A 20438-nucleotide genomic window follows, 5' to 3' on the forward strand; every position below is an offset into this window, starting at 1 on the left:
GAAAAAGAGATGCCTTGTTGGTACCCTGGAGGTCTGATTTCCACTCTGGTTCCTAGAACTAGAAACCAAACTATTAAAAATTTGGATAGTGATTATTGGTATGTTTCCTCTCTCTCTCTTTCTCCCTCTAATACTTGTACACAATCCAATATGGTGAAAATAGCAAGGTGAGGCAACAGGACTCTTGGAATCCAAAACAGTATGAGCAAAAACTGGAATCCAAAATAGTATGAGCAAAAACTTAGCTTACCTTATGAGAAACAGAGTGTATTGATAGAATTTCAAAACATTGCTAATCCAATCTGCAATTAATTCTAAAGTTTGGAAAGCTCTTTTTGAATTGAAAACTATGAAAATTATGACTCATTTCAGTAATAGTAAGATGTCTCGTAAATAAACAATTATGAAGCACATTTTCAAGCGTAGGATAGTGCATCACAAACACCATCAAACTTATTGGGTTGTAACATACTTAGAAAGAAATTGAACCCCAAAAAAAGTGAAACCCCACAATAATGGGATACTGCTATTTTGAGAGTAACAATTGGTGGCTGCATCATTAAACACATGAGGAAGAAAGGAACAGTGATCTAATTGAAAATGGGGATTCCTACAGTCTTTTTTTTTTTTTTTTTTTTTTTTAAGCTTAGCTTTTTGCTAATTGACAATGGTCACTTTTTTTTTTAATCCTCAATAGAATATTACAAACTTTTTATTGAATAAGTGATGTTAGAGAATATTATAAATATCTTCTAAAAATATCCTTTATCAAATGTGTTACTAATCAAAAAAATAATTTATAGCGTTTGTTGATGAGAAATCTTATATTCGTAATATTTTCACCACAAATTGTAAGTGGCAAATTGTTACGAGTTGTTATAGGTGAGAAGAAAATAAATTTAGATGTATGTTTAAATTAAAATCAATAACAATTTACCGTCTATAATTTGTTAGGAAAATGTTGTGAAAATGTTATAGACATAGCATTTCTTTCTATTGATTAAATGGTGCGGTTAAAGTCAACCAAATACATTTATTGACACATCAATTTGTTAGTTTTATGTAGTAAAATTTATAGATTTTTTAACAGTTTATTTCATTATATAAGCAGAAAGTGAATTTTTAAAATGTGTGATTAGATGAGCTTATTTATTTATTTACATAAAATAGTATAAAAAAATTATGGAAAAAGCCTTTTTTTTTTCTTTATGCCATCAAAATAAAGCTAAAAAGAGGTTTTTTATGCTTGCCAAGCACACTAGTAAAATTTAAAAAGCTACTTAAGATCTATTAATTTACACTTTGTTTTTTTTTTTTGGAATATTTATTGGTGAAGAAAACAAATCAAAAAAAAATTTTCCATTATTGTGGAGTTGCCATTATGAGAGACTGGGCAAAACTGGTTCTCAGAAAAAGGTTGAGGCATCAGCACCTTCCCTTTTCAGGATTAAGTGTGGAGTTGCAACCTATTTTTTGTTACAAAAAGAACAAAAGAAAAAGAAAAAAAAGAATTACATATGATACATATTGGAATAATACAACTTCTCATTTATTTAAATGAATTGCAATCTAATAAATGAAATATACAAGGCCTTGTCTCCTAAATTACAATCTAGTAAAAGATTACAAAGCTTTGTTTCCTAGATTACAATCGAAGAAATGAAAATTACAAGGCTTTATTTCCTAGTTTACAATCTAAAAGAAAAGATAAAGCACTATCTACGAACCAAAATCTAGATTCGGGGGTTAGATTACAGAATGGGAAGGTGTTAGACACCCATTTTGCCTAAACGAAGTCTAGTCTTTTAGACTCTAAATGACCATTTATATACCCATTTAAATGATGCATGAAATTACAATGACATATTGAACTCCCTAAATTCAATGTTAATTCACTCTTTAAAAAATTCAATATATGCAATTTTTATTTAAGAAGAAAAACATTTTTTAGTATAAAAAAATTCAAATCTGTATTTAATGAAAATACAGATCAATTTTTATATTCAGAAAAAATTTTAGATCCGTATTTAATGAAAATACAGATCAATTTTTTATGTACAAAAAATTTCAAACCAGTTTTCTTTTATTTAGAAAAAATTTCAAATATGTATTTAATGAAAATACAGATCAGTTTTTTATTCAGAAAAAATTTCAGATCTATATTTAATGAAAATACAGATCTGTTTTTGATTCAAAAAAAATTTCAAATTTGTATTTAACGAAAATACAGATATGTTTTTGATTCATAAAAAAAAAATTCAAATCTGTATTTAATGAAAATACAGTTTTTTTTTTTTAATTTTTTAATTTTTTAAGTTTTAAAGATTAATTGTAGATCTTGAAATTTAAAGAAGAACTAAATCATAAGCATTTTAATCAACTAAAGAAAAATCCAACTAAACATGTGAAAATGGTATATATAAAGTATGAACAAGATTGTATTGACAATGAAATCAAACATATATCCATGAAAACCATGCAATCAACAACACACATATATCAATTAAGAAAGAGAAAAATAAACACAAGAATGAGATTAAATACCTACTTGCATGAATGTACCCTTCAATAAAAGAATACTTTAGAAATCAAAGAAGTTTAACTTCTTTGAGATCTAAAATATATTTAATTACAAAAAGAAATTCTTAAAGCCAAGGCTTCTAGAACGTCTTTAATGTAAGGGGAGCAAAGAAGTTAGAAAAAGAAGGGCCCTGATTTCTGATGTTTTTCCTCAATTTATAGAGGTTGGATGCTTAAAAAATAAGTTGAATAAGATCATATACAAATTAGACTGCGTTGTTATCCCCAAAATTTGAAATAGATGTGTTTTATCTTAATCAGAGGGTTTCTTAGCTGCGTCGTTATCAAAGAGTGCCGATTGGCCCTCTTGTGTGCTAAAACCCACTTCCAATTTTGGTTCAACTTGGACTCTTTTTTAAGGATTTTGGAGTTGAGAATTGCACCTAGACATGTTTTTAACTCGTATTCTAAAATTAATCACTTTGATCTTGATAATCAGGTCTTTAAAGTAGTAATTATCTGATAGATAAATATTCTAAATAGACTTAATTATCAACAATTCCATTGATATCTAATTATCTATTTTATTCGCATGCAAGCAGGCTTATTTTTGACAAAACCAACAACCAATCACAAAATTATATAATTAATTTTAATTGTTTAACCAATCAAAATTAATTTAAATTAATCACATGTGATCAGCTTTACTCATACATAATGCATGTAGATCATGAACATTTGATCTTGTGATATCTTTAATCCAATGGTCTGATTTGAGAATTGGGCATACCATTGTGATCGTTAGAATTTCAAGATCATTTTTATGATATGCAATGAATGAATTAATGCATGTAATGCAAATATGATTTTTTGGGTATATGAAATGGTCATTCTAGCCATTTTCCAAGATTAAATTATGGGTGTAAAATTGAGTGTCTACACAACATAAGAGCCTACGTATGCAAGCAAGAGTCTGTGCGCGTAGGTAGGGTTTCAGATGCAGTAGATATGCTATTTTTTGCATTAAAGACTGAGTTTTAGAATGAATCCCACATTGTCTAGGAGCCTTTCCAAACCCTCATTTTCATAATATATATAGCCATACATGGTGTGCGCACAATGGAGGGGGGAGGGGGGATTGCACCTAGTTTTTGCAATGGTCTAGGAACCATATATATATGTGTCCCTTCGAGGAGACGGACCATTGATCTTACTACCAGAGGTATATAGACACCACGTTTTTTACCCCTTACGACTCAGGCCCCATTCCCCAATGATGCCCAAACTCTAAGCCCAAGGCTAGTTTAAAGCCCAATCAGATATCAAATTGACTTGAAGAGTGTTAAAATGGAAAATATAAACTTTTAAATGAGTAAAAATCTATTTTTGGAAATAAAATGACCAAAGTTGTCCTCAGCCCACATACATGGGTAGTAGCCTGCGTACGTAGGCCAAAGGCATGGCATANGCGCATGAGAGCTTGTTCTTACGTGCACAAGCCATAGCCCAAAAACCCTAATTTTATTTGTCTGTTGCTTCTACTTTCACATGTTTGTTCTGTTTAGCTTCTTGTCATATGTTTTATGCTCCATAAGTTTCTGTTTGCTTTGTTCACATCCTTGTTTGTCTTTAACATGTTTAGATTAGGGTTTCTTAGTTTCAATGCCATGATCATGCATTCATATGCTTATGCGTGATGCCATAGGTGTTGAGTTGCTGTAAGGTAAGTAAAAGGTAAGTCATACATTAGAAATGTTCATGCATTTGTGTTATGGTCTTATTTTGATGATAGAGATGAATATACTTGTTTGATGAGTGATTTCATGTCATAAATGTTTTGGGGTACATGTGATGATCCATGATTTGCTCGCCATGCCTACTTTGCTACCTTGGTATGATATGATGGAGCATGCTTAGATGTATGACACTAGGGTTTATGTTAATGTTGTGATGCCATGGTTAGATGAATGTTAGGGCTATGTGTGGTTTGGTTTCCTATGCTTTATGGATAGATACGTATGTTGTTTAATTTGGGATGAATGATGCCATGTTGCATGCTTAGATGTGTGTGTGTGTGTATAAATACAAGTATTGAAAACATTTTTAATGAGGTTAAGACATAAAACAAAATGATGGGAGGCCAACCTTAGGGTTGGGCAATCTTGAGTGCCTAACACCTACCTAGGAGCATACCTAAACTTCAAACCCATATCTCTAGTATTAAGATCAATGGTCCTTCCTTGAAAGGACACCATATATATGGTTCCTTGACCATTGCAAAAACTAGGTGGCAACTCCCCCCTTATGCCCACAAGGGTGCTTAAAGCTTTTGGTTTAGTGAAAAATTCTCTAATTTAATATTTCAATGCATCTCCACTATTCAATATTCCTTGCTGCTATATAGCGGAATTTCTCCAAGCTTTGTTCCTAGTCATGGCCTCAGACAGGGGGATCCTCTCTCTCCATACCTATTCATTTTAGGCAGTGAGGTTCTTATAAGGTTGATCAATAGAGAGGTGGATCGGAAAAACATATCTCCAATGAAAGTGGCCTACACTGCTCTTGCTATTTCAAAGCTACGCTATGCAGATGATGTTATCCTTTTCTGCAAAGCTAAGATTTCTAAGTTTGCCTCTCTCAAAATGTGCTTTGAAAAATACTATTCTTGGTCTAGTCAATTAATTAGTGTGGAGAAATCTAGTGTCTTCCCCTCTAAAGGTGTTAGCTCTCAGCTTCTCAACCAAATAAAATGTTGGTGGGGTCTCAATTCTCTCCCTTAGTGCACCACCTATCTTGGTGTCCCTTTGTTTTCAGTGGCTAGAAAAGTTAAAATTTATCTTGGGCGGGAAGAGTCACTCTAATCAAATTAGTAACACAGTCCATTCCAACATACACAATGGCTGCCTTACAATTCCCCAAGAATTTGTGTGACCAACTGGATTCAGTGGTCTGAAGGTTTTGGTGGAATCCTAAAACGAAGTCAAGACATTATTGGACTCCTATTTCTTGGTCTTCTCTCTGTAGACCTTTAAAGGAAGGTGGTTTGGGCTTCAAGAAGTCATGGGAGTTCAACCTAGCCCTTCTATCAAAACTTGCCTAGTGGATATTGTCTGGAAAGAATTGTCTTTGTGTTAATGCTCTTAGAGCTAAATACAAAGTCAGACACAATTGGCTTTCTCATCTCTCTCCAGGTAACTCTTCTCCAATCTAGAAAAGTTTAGAAGGAGTAAAGCGCATCTTCTCTAATGCAGCTTGTATGATTGTTGGTGATGGCAATACCATAAGAATTTGGGATGACCCTTGGATTCCAGATCTTCAGGGATTTATTCCTAAGCCCAAAGCTGGGGTTAATCTGGATGAGATACTACTAGTTTCTCAGCTTCTAAATTTTAATCATAATGCTTGGGATATTCACAAGCTGAAGCAATGGTTTGAGGATTCAGAAATTGAATTAATTTTAAATATTCCGTTATCTTCTTGTGTTATTGAGGATGGGTGGACTTGGACCCCCACAAGCATTGGAGATTTGTTGGGGTTTCTAATCCAGTCAATCCTCTGAGCCACTCTGGAATCAAATTTGAAAATCCAATCTTCATAGAAGGCTTAAAATGCTAATCTGGAGAATTGCTGCTGAATGCTTGACTACTAAAGCCAATTTAGCTAGATTTTTTGAAATTGGAGATGAGCTATGTCCCCTTTGTGAGGCAAAAGTCGAGTCCTCAATCCAACTTTTTGCTCTATGACCGATGACAAAGGTTTTATGGTTCAATAGTCAATGGGGTGTAAGGTAAGATGATCTTGGGTTTTCTTCAACCTTAGAGCTCATTCAATTTGTCTTGATCATGGAAGTGGAGACTTCTAGTTGATATGTTGATATGTTTTAAGAGTTAAAACATATTGAACTAGACCGCTGTGAGATTTATTATTCTCCTAATAACTATCAAATGAATAATAAATCTCACAACTTCTATTTACATCAACTCTAAATCCTAAAAGAATAATTGACCTGATCATGAGATGTAGGTTACTTTGATATATCAGGAGTGAGGTCTATAAGTTACGGTCAAAACCTCAATATGTTGGGCAACCACATTTAATGTTAATGGAACATATATTCTCAAGATGGAATTCATAATCTTTTAACGGAAATATAAAATATTGTCTTGAGATAAGTTTAATGGGTTTGGTTATTCAGAGTGTTGGTCCAACCACTTTAGTAAGGAGTTACTAAAGTATATATTTATGGAATTAGATTTCATAAATATAAGATGAATAACATAAAGGATTAAACCGGGTACTCAAGGATTAAGATGTAGTAATCTTCAAAGTGGCAGTTTATATTTATGACTTTGTATTACTACGAATATTTTAATAAAGGAGTTGCATGTATAATAAAGTCTTGGGATATAATTTATACATAAGGTCTAGAGTGCAACTATATTTTTATAATGGTATTAAATATAGTTAATGGTAACTTTGAACTTGTCAAGAGTTGACAGAAAAGCCCAAGGCCCATTAGAGCTAGTGTCTTATTGGTCCCTTTTAGTCCTACCCCAAGCCACACACTTACGCCCAATTGGAAATACCCAAAAGGCTAGCCCAATTAGATAATTAGTTATATATAAGGAGAGAAACATGCAGAATTTTATAAATCTTTTCATATGAGTCTTTCATTAAGATCAAAAGACATGAAATGGTTTGTATGTGGGTGTTAGACACTCTTTTAATTCTCTCCTTAGAAACTGATTGAGAGACCACACTTCTTGGACATCAAGTGGAATTGGAGTGAAGATTAAAAATTTTCCCAAGTATTCTCAAGTTTGGTTTTGAATTTCATCGCACCAAGGTACACTTTCTATTCTTTGTTTTAGAATTCAAGGTTACATGTTATCTCTCATGAATGAAGTAGATCCGTGATTGTTGCTTCTGCTATGTGTTTTGTATTAGATACAAAACCAGATTTTCCAACAAATTTATCTTCCAGAATTGGGAGGCTCCTTGCTGAATTCAAAAACTCCAAATCTGCTGGGATGGTTTCTATGAGACCAACAGAGTTGCTTCATGCCTGGTCACCTTCTAGGCGATTCTCAATTAAAATTAATGTGGATGCTGCAATTGGTTTGAAATTTTCATTCATAGCTGCAGTGATGAGAGATTGGAGAGGAAGGATGGTCTTTGTTGGTAGCCAAGTTGAAAACTGAGGGTATTTATATTAAGACTGACTCCAAGATTTGTTGTGATGCTCATATGAATCCAAGTCAAGCTTTCCCTTGGAGAATTAGATCCAAATTTATTGAGATGTAGAACCTGCTATTTGCTCTTTCTAATGTTTCTGTCTCCTGGGTCCCTAGATTAGCCAATATGGCAGCTCATTCTCTAGCAAAATGGTCTTTGTCATGTAATTTTTTTGCTTCCTTTGATCTTGGCTGCTGTCCCCCATGTTTTGCCTCTATTGTGTGGGATGAAGCAAGTAGCTAGTTGCAATTTTGGGCTCTTCTTTGTTAATAAAGAATTTTCACTCATCAAAAAAAAAAGAAAAAAGTGTTAGTCACGGGCCTTGAATAAAATGGAATGAAGTATATGTATTGGTCTCGTTAGGTCGGTTTTGGGGCAAATTGTGAAATAAAATGACATGGAATATGAGATATATATTGGGCTTATATAATAATGATGGTTTCTTTTGTGGCCCAATTTGTTAATGAGATATGAAATAACTGTAGAAGTCTAAAATAATTTGTGTAGGCTATTTTGGCATTTAGTACGTGAGTGAGTAAATGAGATCAAATAAATTTGGGATATATGACTTATGTAAAAAAATGTAAATCAACATTATGTTAATGATTTTCAATTTCTCTTTTCTTTTCTTTTTTTCTTTTTCTTTTTCTTTTTTTTTTTGAGGGAAATTTTTTACTAACAAAAAAAATTAAATCAATGAGATTTTGACATCTAATTAATTCAGTTAAGGGTGAATTATAATTAATACTCATAATTGCATGGTTTATACTATATTGTGTAAGAATGGGTACTAACTGTTGAATCTTGATGTGGAATGATGTTTTGATTGGATGGTCCGATCATTGCCTTTGATATGTCATTTTGATTGTTTTGAACTCAATTATATTTTAGAGTGAGATTCCTGTTCAACTAATGATTCAAACAACGTTTTTACTCATTGAATATTTCAAAATAGCAATTTTACCTTTGATGAATTCCTTGGTTACAAAATAGGGTGTCGTCTACCAAAGGATCTCCAATTTAGATTTTAAAATGTTTGTGTTCTCTCCATCAAAGGATTTCTAAGGAATAGGCTATACACAAGAAGATTTCCTTCATAATTCAACATTTGGTTGTGAAAAATTCTTTATAAATCATTTGAACAACAATGGTTAAAAGTATGATTTGTTTTCTTCTTACGTTTTGAATTTCTTACATGACGCTAACACTAGTTTTGAAAAGTGCAGTTTTTGCCAACTAATGATTGGAATCAGGTAAATTCTAATTTTGTGAGGTAAAGAGAATGATGGAGAGAGAAAGTTATGGTGTTATCAATTAATTGCTCGCTTTGTGAGATGGAGAGAAGGAAAAATAGAAAGAAATTATGGAGTTATTATTTACCAAACTAATTGACATAAGAAATAACTAAAATAGTGAGGATGTGTAAAATTGTGAGGACTTAAAAGCTAATATGGTAAAATATTAAGCAAAATATTATGATTTCAACCAAAACTCAAACTTCTTTGGTTATACATATAGCTTTTTAATTAAAACCCCACATATATATATATATATATTTAGATACAATTGTAATATTGTATATCAAAGAACAATAACATCTGTAAAATCTTTATGAAATGACATTATTAGATGACATCATCAATTTCAATTGTTATAGATATCATCTTGGAATGATTTTAGTATATATTATACTATATGTTTCGTCACAACTATTCTATATGGTGGATTATGAGTGGTAGAGAAAAAATGATAGATTCATGTAATAATAACAGACAACTATGAAAAAGTATATATAAAAGTGTTAAGTACTAGAATTATTGATCTTCTTTAGCTTCAATGCATATACAATAACCTGATCATACATTTTATTAGAAAAATATTGAGGTGATCATACATTTTATTAGAAAATTATTGAGGCTGATTAAATGATGTTTTTTTATCTTTTTTTTTTCTTCTTCAAATAAAGTTCAATTAGTATAATTTTGTAATACAATTGTAAATTGTAATTAATATAACATTATTTCTAATAAGCCAAACACTAGACATCGCATGGGTTCTAAGTAGCTCAATTGGTTAAATTTCTTGTTATTAAATAAAAAATCTTGGATTTAAACTCCACCTACACTAAAAACCATTGGTATTTTGACATGATAATAAAAAACAATAATCTTAGAGTAGACGTCATAAATAGAAATTTTATTGTATCAATATCTATAAAAAGGACACTAACATTACATTTATTATACTTCATCTATGGGAGAAGATAACGGATGCCTTAAGAGTATTGATTTAAGACATATTTTTAGAAATTTTTTTTGGGAAAGAAAAAAGTAACTAATGTTTTTTTTACAAATTTTTATATTTCTCATAAAAATGATATTAAAATTTTCTTAAAATAATTTATTAGCAAATTATCTAAAGACACCGATTAACCGGATCCATCATTTATAACCTATTACCCTTTTAGTTAAGAAAAAAATTGTGAAGTTTATTATTCCTTCTAGCCTTAAGTATTTAAATTATAATGAAATATTTAGTTTTATTTTAGGAAATTTTCCAGTACACATCCCTTAATGCACATAGTACACATACTCTCCAAAAATAAGGGGAACTGTGACGGCAAGTCATGATTTTAAACTTCAAAACTATGACTAGTCACAATTTTAAATTTAATTTTTTAGAAGTTGTATCTACCATGTGTGTAATAGACATTCCTCTTCATTTTAATAACATTTTTAGGATCACAAATTATTTCATAATTTTTTTTACTACAACTTTAACGTAAAAAATTATAAATGGTTAACTATTACATATACATAGCCTCTCATTTTTTTTTTCCGATCACATTTTGTCATGTGTCAAAAAGTTGTGAAAAGTTTGTGCAGCTAGACTTTTCCTTACTTTAACCTGTCCCAACGGTGCTAGACTACTAGTCAACACAACGTACAAAGGAGGTCATACATCTCTAAACAAGGTTCCAAAGCTTATGCTTGAATACATTGTGCCGATGAGCATAACATCTTGGCCATGGGCAGCAAACTTCTGAACTCGCATTTAATCTCATTTACTACTCCCAACTGTCCCCTACTCTCTTTTGGCCTATAAAAAGTGACTCCCAGCAGTGTGGTTTCATCAGGTACTAAAGCAGAGCGACTGTAAAAAGAGAGAGAGTGATAATTATTGAGAGAGGAAGAAAGATGACAAGGTGGTGTATCATGGTGATTCTTGCTCTCGCTGTAGTCCACACTACAGCAAGAACTGTGCCAAGTGATGCTGGCCTCGACGACCAAAAGAACTTCGTCTCATTCGGTGGGGTTGGCGGCTATTCCGGACTTGGCGGTAATGGACTTCCCTTTGGTGGAGTTGGTGGAGCTGCTGGGATTGGTGGAGGACTTGGAGGTGGAGGTGGAGGTGGCTTAGGTGGAGGACTTGGAGGTGGAGGTGGCTTAGGTGGAGGACTTGGAGGTGGATCTGGCTTAGGTGGACTCGGTGGTCTTGGTGGTTTGGGTGGTCTTGGTGGTGGTGTTGGCGGTGGAGCCGGTGGTGGCGTTGGAGGGGGGAACGGTGTTCTTCCATTCCCTTGAGCTTGAAGTTTGGCATTTAAATTTAGCTTATGATCTACGACTACTAGTGTTTTTAACTTATTTAGTGTGTTGGCAGTTAAGTTAGTTGTGTGAGAACGATATGTCTTAGTACTTTGTTGCGTTTCCTTATGTCTACGTACGTAGTCAAAAGACTCAAAAATAATAATTTGAAAAGTGCTTCCATTTGTAGTCTTTGAGTTACTTAGGATTTTATGGCCTTGTAACGTTTCTGTATTCAAACATTATCGAAATACGTACATTGCGTTATTGTGTGACATTTTCTATCTTCGTTTCTTTTTTTCACTTTGATGTTTACGAAAGAATTCAGAAAGTCATTTCATGACTCTAAATGCTTGAGCTTCCATGCATAGCAAAGTTGCCCCTTTTTTTTTCAGTCAGAGATTCAGAAAGCGATCCCCTACAGATTAAGTCCCACTTCTACTCTCAAAGATTTATTGTTAATTTACAGGCAGTAACGAACCAAGATTTTGTTTTTTGGGAGCCGAAGTATGGTGATAAAAAAATAAACATTTTAGAAGAAATACTCTAAAATATTTTATATAAAAAATACTTGGATTTGGCATATAAACTCACTGTTACTTGTTATTGTATATTTAAAATAAAAAAAAAAAATTTAAATAAAAAAAGTACCGAAAGTAAACCAAATCCAAAATTTATAGAGCAATCACAACAAACATGTGCAAGCAGGCTTAATAAATAAGAGTTACAATAACCTGATTGTAGTGTATGTGTGAAAATGTTAGGTACACAATTATTCATCTCCTTTTAGCTTCGATGCATATACAATAACTTGATCATACATTTTATTAGAAAGATATTGAGGCTGATTTAATGATGTTTATTTCATTTTTTTTTCTTCAAATAAAGTTTAATTATTCTAATATACTCCACAAAAATGGTACACTGATAATATTAATAAATATATTATTATCTTTCAAATTAAATACACAATACAATTTTATAATATTTTTGAAATGGTAAATTGTAATTAATATATAACATCATTTGACATAAGACTAACACTAAACAACGTATAAGTTCTAAGTAGCTTAATTGGATAAATCTCTTGCTGTTAAATAAGAAATCTAAGATTTAAATTTCATCTACACTAAAAATTAATTGATTTTTTGATATGATGATAAAGATCAAAAATCTTGGAACGAACATCATATAATAATTGAAATTTTATCATTTTAGTATCAATAAAAAAGATACTAACATTACATTTATTATACTTCATTTATGAAAAAAGTTAATAGATGTCATAAGAGCATTGATTTAGAAAATATAATATTTTTAGAAGTTTTTTATAAGAAAAGAAAAAAAAAAGAAAACTAACTTTTTTGACAACTTTTTATATTTTTCATAAAAATAGTATTAAAAATTTCATAAAATAATCAATTAACAAATATCTTAAAGGCAACTGTTAACCGGATTCTTCATTTATAACTTTTCTTTTTTTTTTTTATGAACTTCATTTATAACCTATTATCTTTATAGTTAAGAAAAAAATTATGAAATTTATTATTTCTTCTAGACTTAAGTACTTAAGTTATAATCAAATATTTAGTTTTAATTTAAGAAAATGTTTAGTGCACATACTTTACTGTACACATAATTCACCCTCTCTAAAAAGAAGAGAAACTGAAGCACTACTTTCATTTTTGCTTTTTAGAAATTGTGTTGATGAGTATAACATCTCTAAACAAGGTTCCAAAGCTTATTCTTTAATATATTGTGATGACGACCATAAAATCTCGGCCATGGACAGCAAACTTCTGAACTCGCATTTAACCTCACTTACTACTTCCAACTGTCATCCACTTCTCTTTTGGCCTATAAAATGTGACCCCCAGCAGTGTGGTTTTCATCAGGTACTCTAAAACAGAGCGACAGTAAAGAGAGTGATAGTGATTGAGAAAGGAAGAGAGATGACAAGGTTGTGTATCATGGTGATTCTTGCTCTTGCTGTAGTCCACACTACAGCAAGAACTGCGCCAAGTGATGCTGGCCTCGATGACCAAAACAACTTTGTCTCATTCGGTGGGGTTGGCGGCTATTCCGGACTTGGCGGTAATGGACTTCCCTTTGGTGGAGTTGGTGGAGCTGCTGGGATTGGTGGTGGGCTTGGAGGTGGAGGGCTTGGAGATGGATCTGGCTTAGGTGGAGGACTTGGAGGTGGATCTGGCTTAGGTGGACTAGGTGGTCTTGGTGGTTTGGGTGGTGGTGTTGGCGGTGGAGCCGGTGGTGGCGCTGGAGGTGGAAACGGCGCTCTTCCATTACCTTGAGCTTGAAGTTTGGCATTTAAGTTTAGCTTATGATTTACTAGTGTTTTTAACTTATTTTTAGTGTGTTGGCAGTTAAGTTAGTTGTGTGAGAACCAGATGTTTTTTTCGGTACTTTGTTGTGTTTCCTTATGTCTACGTACGTAGTCAGAAATAATAGTTTGAAAGGTGTTTCCATTTGTAGTCTTTGAGTTACTTAATTAGGTTTTTATGGCCTTGTAACGTTTCGAATTGAAACATTATCGAAATACATTGCTTTGTGTGACATTTTCTATATTCGGTTTTTTTTTTTTTTTTTTGGCTTTGATGTTTGATGTTTACGAAAGAATCCAAAAAGTTACTTTGATTAGATACAACTGAAAACTGAAAAATACTGTAACAAAATAATTTTTAAATATATAAATAGTATCATAAGATCTTCACTATTTAGAAAAAAATTTAAACTTTTCGTTTGGAAACGCTAAAAAAAAAAAAAAAAAAAGAGAAACACAAACATGTGTAAGCACATTTTGTGCTTCCCAAATGCACGCTAAAATGCTTGAGCTTCCATGCATAGCAAAGTTGCCTTTTTGTTTTTTCTCAGTCAGTGGCAAATAGGCAACGTCGATTCAGAAAGCGATCCCTACAGCTTAATTAAGCCTCACTTCTACCCTCAAAAATTTATATTTAATTTACAGGTAGTGTTAGTATATAGCTTAGTTTAACCTAGCTTATTGAGCTTAGCTCAGGATATTATACTTGTAGTATCTTTATATTATTTGTACTTCACACCTACTTAATCTATATAAGACTCTCTATTGTAAAGTGTTATCAGAATATACATTTCAATATTTCTCTCTTTTACTTTATATTCTTAACATGATATTAGAGCAATGACACTAACAAACTAAGATTTTATTTTTTGGGAGCCGAAGTATTGTTAATTTTAGAAGAAATACTCTAAAATATTTTATATATTAAAAAAAAAATCCTTTTAAACAAATGGAGTAATCACGACAAACGTGCGCATGCAGGCTAAAAAGTTTAAACGCAACTCCAAAATGGTGGAACGTATTATATCATTTTTATTAATTATTACAGTACGCATTTTTAATTATATGTTATTAAGTAGTAAATTAATTACTAACTGCTTGGAAAGTAAGGGCTTTTAATTAGAGAAGGGCTTACTTTAGAGCCAAGAGGGTTACCCTGCCCTGTAACACTCCTTTGTATATAAAATACACCTTTTTGTATTTGGAAAATTTTGTTTTTCATTCATAAAAAAAAGGACAAGCCGAGAAATAAGAGACAAATGGTTGATATTTATTCTCAAAATTTTGATGGAAATGGTGGTAGTTCCAAAGCACACATATTTATTTTATCCATTATCATCGTTTTTTTTCCCCTTGAATTGTGACAAATGGTTGATATCTAATTGAACACCAATGGCCTATCAACTTGTTTTTGAAATTGTTGTACTTATATGTACCTTTTCAATTCTTGTTAAAAATATGAAATGAGTATTTTTCATATTTAAATATTACCAAAACTAGATTTCAAAAAGATTTTCTAAAGTACTGTTTGATTTCGTAAATTGAAAGGGAAAACATTATAAAATTTAGTTAAAAAAAAAAAATCATCTACATATCAACCGAAAAATTATTAAAAAGAGTAAAAGCAACCAAAAAAAATTTAATTTAAATTTAAAAATACTATCACATGCAATTTTCTATCCATTGCATTAAAGAAATGGCAGTACTAGAAGATGTGATCTTATTATTTATTGAAGTTTAGGTGTTTACGATTTCAAATAAAGTTTAGAGAATCAATTTGATATTGATCCAAATCTTAAATAAATAATGCTTATACAAGGATGTCTCAAATTATGGAAACCTATTATATATATATACACACACACACTCTTATAACATCCAAATCTGAATTAATTTTAATTTTTGATAATTAAGACTTTTTTTAAAAAAGTTAAAAGTTCTTAAACTTCTAAAATTTAAACTTTCATCTTGCCTAATAGTAGCTAGCAACATGGGGCTACACAGCTACACCAAATTCTTTGAGATTTATATATACATTAAATACTCTTTTAATTTATATCTTCTCTATCCGACACATTTAATGTGACAACCAATTCCATACCAAACTCAGTTAAGGAAACAAAATTAAGATTACACCTTCCGTAGAACAAAAATTGAAACAGATGGCAAAAAAACCAACATGCTAATATATTAAACCAAGCTGTAGATCAGTTAAACCAGCTAAGACAATAATATGACAGTAAATGGTTGCACCAAAACCTTGGATATATTAATAGAGCACCTACATACGTTCATGTTGATTTCATTGAGCCATTTACTCCTCCATTTGTTTAATATTTTTTTCAATTACTCGATCTGGTTGGGGTTTGCGGTGCCACAAATTCCAGGAGTTAAGGACTCTTGCTACTTTGCTAGTTGCTATCACACTTTTTTTTTTTTTTTGGACACAAGTTGCTATCACACTTGATTTGAGTGTTCTCCGACCCTGTGATAATGTAGCACCAAGCTTGAAAGGAAGGGCCGACAGCATAAAGTGATGCACATATATCTTTCACCTGACAAAGTTTATGAGATCTCGATCTCATCTCATAAAATACAAGAAGATGGAACACGTTGTGCTTGACAGATATTATTATGTTTGGTAAAATGGCATTTAATGAGGTGACCAACTGTTACTTAAAATAGGCAGTAGGACTGCCATGTTTAATTTTCTAGCTCTGGCAGTGGTAATGGCAGCAAGCTCTGCTCAATTGTGTGAATTCAATCACTCTGTAGTGTCCGTGACTCAGTAGTAAAGACCAAAGAGATGCCATCCAATCAAATGGTACTACAGTGCTTCACAGCTTAGGTGTTAGGTTTCACATTCATTTGTTTAGGTGGGTTATTCAGTCAAAGATAATATTGCAGCACTCAAGCTCGAGCGTCAAACACTGTAGGGACCACTGTATTTATCTCCCATCTGTACAGAAATATATGGGTAGCAAAATAAATTTAACAATTTTTTTTGGATAAATTGTAATTAGTGAATAATAAAATTAAAAGTAATGTTATATAGTTTATTACCATAAAAATTATAAAATTTGTTGTGTATGTATTAATTCTTATGTAACAAAAATTGAAGTGGCACAATTAAAGTAGTGGTGTGCACCCAAACCCTATATGAGGAGAACTTAGAGTTTGGGTTTTATTTAGGAAGAGGGGTAAAAAAACAAATTTCACAACCCAACCTGTAGATATCGTATTTTGTACCCCTTATGACTCAGGCTCCCGTTCTCCAATGATGCTCGAATTCTAAGGCCAATGCCAGTTTAGAGCCCAATTAGACATTAAATTGACTTAAAGGGTGTTAAAATGAAAAATATAACATTATAAATGAGCAAAAATCTATTTTTGAAAATAAAATGACCAAAGTGGCCCTTGACTTGCGCATGTGGGTTGCGGCTTGCGTATGCGGGCCAAAGCATGCGTTCTGCGTACGCAACTGGGGTTTTAGAAGAATAAAAAATGCAAGTTTTCTACAATAATGACTGAGGTTTGGAATGAATCTCACATTGTCTGGGAGCCATTCTAAATCCTATTTTTTTCAATTATATAAAGTCTTATATGGTACATTTTCAAAACAGACAGAAATCCCACAGAAAAACCTAAGATTCGCTAGAAAATAGTGAATCAAAAGGGAGTTTTCACGAAACATCCTCAAGTCAAGTTTGTTTGATTGAGACCTTTTCTGGCCCCAGTCCTTTTAGTTTAACGTTGCTAATCAATATTTTATTAAATTGTGATAGATTTGACTAAGGGGAACGGCCAAAATCAAGCTGGAAAGCTTTTTGTGAGGTATTCAATTTTAACTTCTTTTCTATCTTTAAATCTCTCTGATTGCTTTGTTTGTTTGTTAAAACATGTTTTGATATGCTTTCTCTAGGTTAGGTTTAAGTTTTGGTATGCTTAAAATGTATGTTTGTTTGCTAGAGTTAGGGTTTTAGTCCATGCTCTATTTTCTACCTTGTTCGCTTCTGGGTTTAGGTTTTGAGTAAGTAACACGCATGCATGCCATGAGCATGCGTATGTTAGGGTTTGTGCCCTAAAATTCAATTTATTGGCATATCATGAATAATTGAGTTGCTTAATTATATGAGACTATTTATGAACTAGTGGGACATTATCTTAGTCCATGAGATGCATAGTATGTGATCTATGTGAAAAGTCATAGAAAGATATAAATCACAAGTTCTTTGTAAACTCAGAATTTTAGTTCGTAGTCAGTGATGAAATTGGGTATTTCATCTGCGAAGACTATAACATATCAACTAAGATGATTTGTCTTGATCATGGAAGTGGAGACTTCTAGTTGGTATGTTAATATGTTTTAAGAGTTAAGACATATTGAACTGAACCGCTGTGAGATTTATTATTCTCCTAAAGACTATCAATTGAATAATAAATCTCACAACTTCTATTTACATCAACTCTAAATCCTGAGAGAATAATGGACCTGATCATGAGATGTAAGTTGCTTTGATATATCAGGAGTGAGATCTATAAGTTATGGTCAAAACCTCAGTATGTTGGGCAGCCGCATTTAGTGTTGATGGAACATATATTCTCAAGATGGAATTCATAATCTCTTAACCGAAATATAAAATATTCCTTTGAGATAAGTTTAATGAGTTTGGTTATTCAGAGTGTTGGACACAACCACTTTAGTAAGGAGTTACTAAAGTATATATTTATGGAATTGAATTTCATAAATATATTATGAATAACATAAAGGATTAAACTGGGTACTCAAGGATTAAGATGTAGTAATCTTCAAAGTGGCAGTCAATATTAATGACTTTGTATTACTACGAATATTTTAATGAAGAGGTTGAATGTATAATAAAGTCTTGGGATATAATTTATAGATAAGGCTTAGAGTGCAATTATATTCTTATAGTGGTATTGAATATAATTAATGATAACTTTGGATTTGTCAAGAGTTGACGGAAAAGCCCAAGACCCATTGGAGCTAGTGTCTTATTGGTCCCTTTGATCCCATCTCAAGTCACAAACTAAAGCCTAATTGGGTAGGCCCAAAAGGCTAACCCAATTAGAAATCAGTCATTATTTAATAAGTGTTATTAAATAAAGAAACTATGAGAATGGTTAAACGTACGTAAGATGAAAAGAAATAGAATTCAGTTTTTCTCCACAAGGAGAAGAAGAATGATTTTTCTTTGAGAATCTATGTACAAAAGACTGATTGAGAGACCACACATCTTGGGCACCATGTGGAATTAAGATGAAGATTGAAGGTATTCTCAAGTTTGGTTTTGAAATTCACTGCACCAAAGGTACGCTTTCTATTCTTTGATTCTAGAATTCATGGTTACATGTTTATCTTTCATAATTGAAGTAGATCCGTTTTTTTTTTTTTTTTTTTTGCTTCCGCTGCATGTGTTTTGTATGATTTTTTTCAGTTTGATACTTATAATTTTTTTTTTTTTTTGGACACGTAAGAAAGCCAGGTGTAATTAGTTTTTGTTGTAATATTTATTCTAAAATTTTTTATATGTTTTAGGGTAATGATATATTTTTTCTATTTTTCAAAAGCATTTCACATTAAACTATTTATTTTACACTAGTACGTAACCCTGTACTACCGTACGAGACTGGTTAATTGTAATGATACTATTGGCCAATTTTTTTGTTTTTATTTTATTTTTGTTTTTTTGGGTTTATCACACGGATGATAGAATTAAATCAAACAATAAAAAATATATATTTCATTTTATTATTTAAGTAATGCTGTTGGTTTTTTTTTTTTTTTTTGGTTTATCATACATAGGATAGCATTAGATAAAACAATGAATAAAAAAAAAGAATATTGCATTTTATTATTTAAAATATATAAAAGGACATTAAAAAATAAAAACGGATCATTGAGCTTGGAATCTTCTTGGAGGCGCCAATGAAGCGCTAATGTATGAGAGTGTGAAGTAAGGAAGAGTAGAATTGAACATTGTGTTTGAACCCGACCTTGCTCTGAGAAATCCGTAAGAAGGAGGAGAGAGTAATGTGTGAATCTAATTGGTAGAGATTGAGAGAGGAAGAGACATGGGATGACGATATGGAATTAAGAGGAGATGATGTTTTAGTTTTATAGTCTTTCTCGTTGGACTCCTTGGTTCTAGTTGTGGGATTAGAAAAGCTCCAGACTCTATTGAGATTACCTATAAAAGTGAGCAGGTGAGATGTTCTTGCTTAGGCCAATGAGTATTATTATTGTGGTTTTCTTGGCTTCCATGTTAAATGTTAATACATCATTTATTTTAGCACAAAAATTAGAAAATTTAGATGAGATACATGACACAAAATTGGAGTTCAATTTATAATTTCCATAAAAGCGTGCAGGTAAGATGTTCTTGCTTAGGCTAATGAGCATTATCATTGTAGTTTTCTTGACTTCTGTGTTAAATGTTAATGCATCATTTATTTGGGCACAAAATTAGAAAATTTAGATAAGATACATGACACAAAATTGAAGTCAAATTTATAATCTAATTAGGTTTTTTTTTTAGTTTTGGTTAAGACAAATTGCGCAAAATTAAGAATCCAATTGAAATCTAATTGGATTTTCTCTCTACTTCACCTATTATTATATATATAGATTATATATTTCATTAAAATATTTATTTTTATCAATTTTTTTTCTCTCTCAAATCATTTTTTTTCTCTCTTTTTGTGTGTATATGATAAGCCAATATTAGAAAAATAGATGT

The 20438-nt window shown here is 31.7% G+C and overlaps 2 protein-coding genes across 2 annotated transcripts; both read left to right on the forward strand.

Annotated features, from left to right (window-relative positions):
• Positions 1-10875: 10875 nt before the first annotated feature.
• Positions 10876-11616, forward strand: LOC112028170 (uncharacterized). The gene has a single exon (XM_024060833.2). The coding sequence runs from the start codon at positions 10953-10955 to the stop codon at positions 11337-11339; it is 387 nt and encodes a 128-aa protein (XP_023916601.1). The 5' UTR covers positions 10876-10952; the 3' UTR covers positions 11340-11616.
• Positions 11617-13211: 1595 nt separating this feature from the next.
• Positions 13212-13828, forward strand: LOC136066208 (glycine-rich protein 5-like). Its single transcript, XM_065770162.1, has one exon. It carries the CDS (start codon positions 13292-13294, stop codon positions 13646-13648), a length of 357 nt encoding a protein of 118 aa, XP_065626234.1. The 5' UTR covers positions 13212-13291; the 3' UTR covers positions 13649-13828.
• Positions 13829-20438: the final 6610 nt, after the last annotated feature.

The sequence above is a fragment of the Quercus suber genome, unplaced genomic scaffold, assembly GCF_002906115.3.
Source record: "Quercus suber isolate HL8 unplaced genomic scaffold, Cork oak 2.0 scaffold_3B, whole genome shotgun sequence".
NCBI classification, from domain to species: domain Eukaryota; kingdom Viridiplantae; phylum Streptophyta; class Magnoliopsida; order Fagales; family Fagaceae; genus Quercus; species Quercus suber.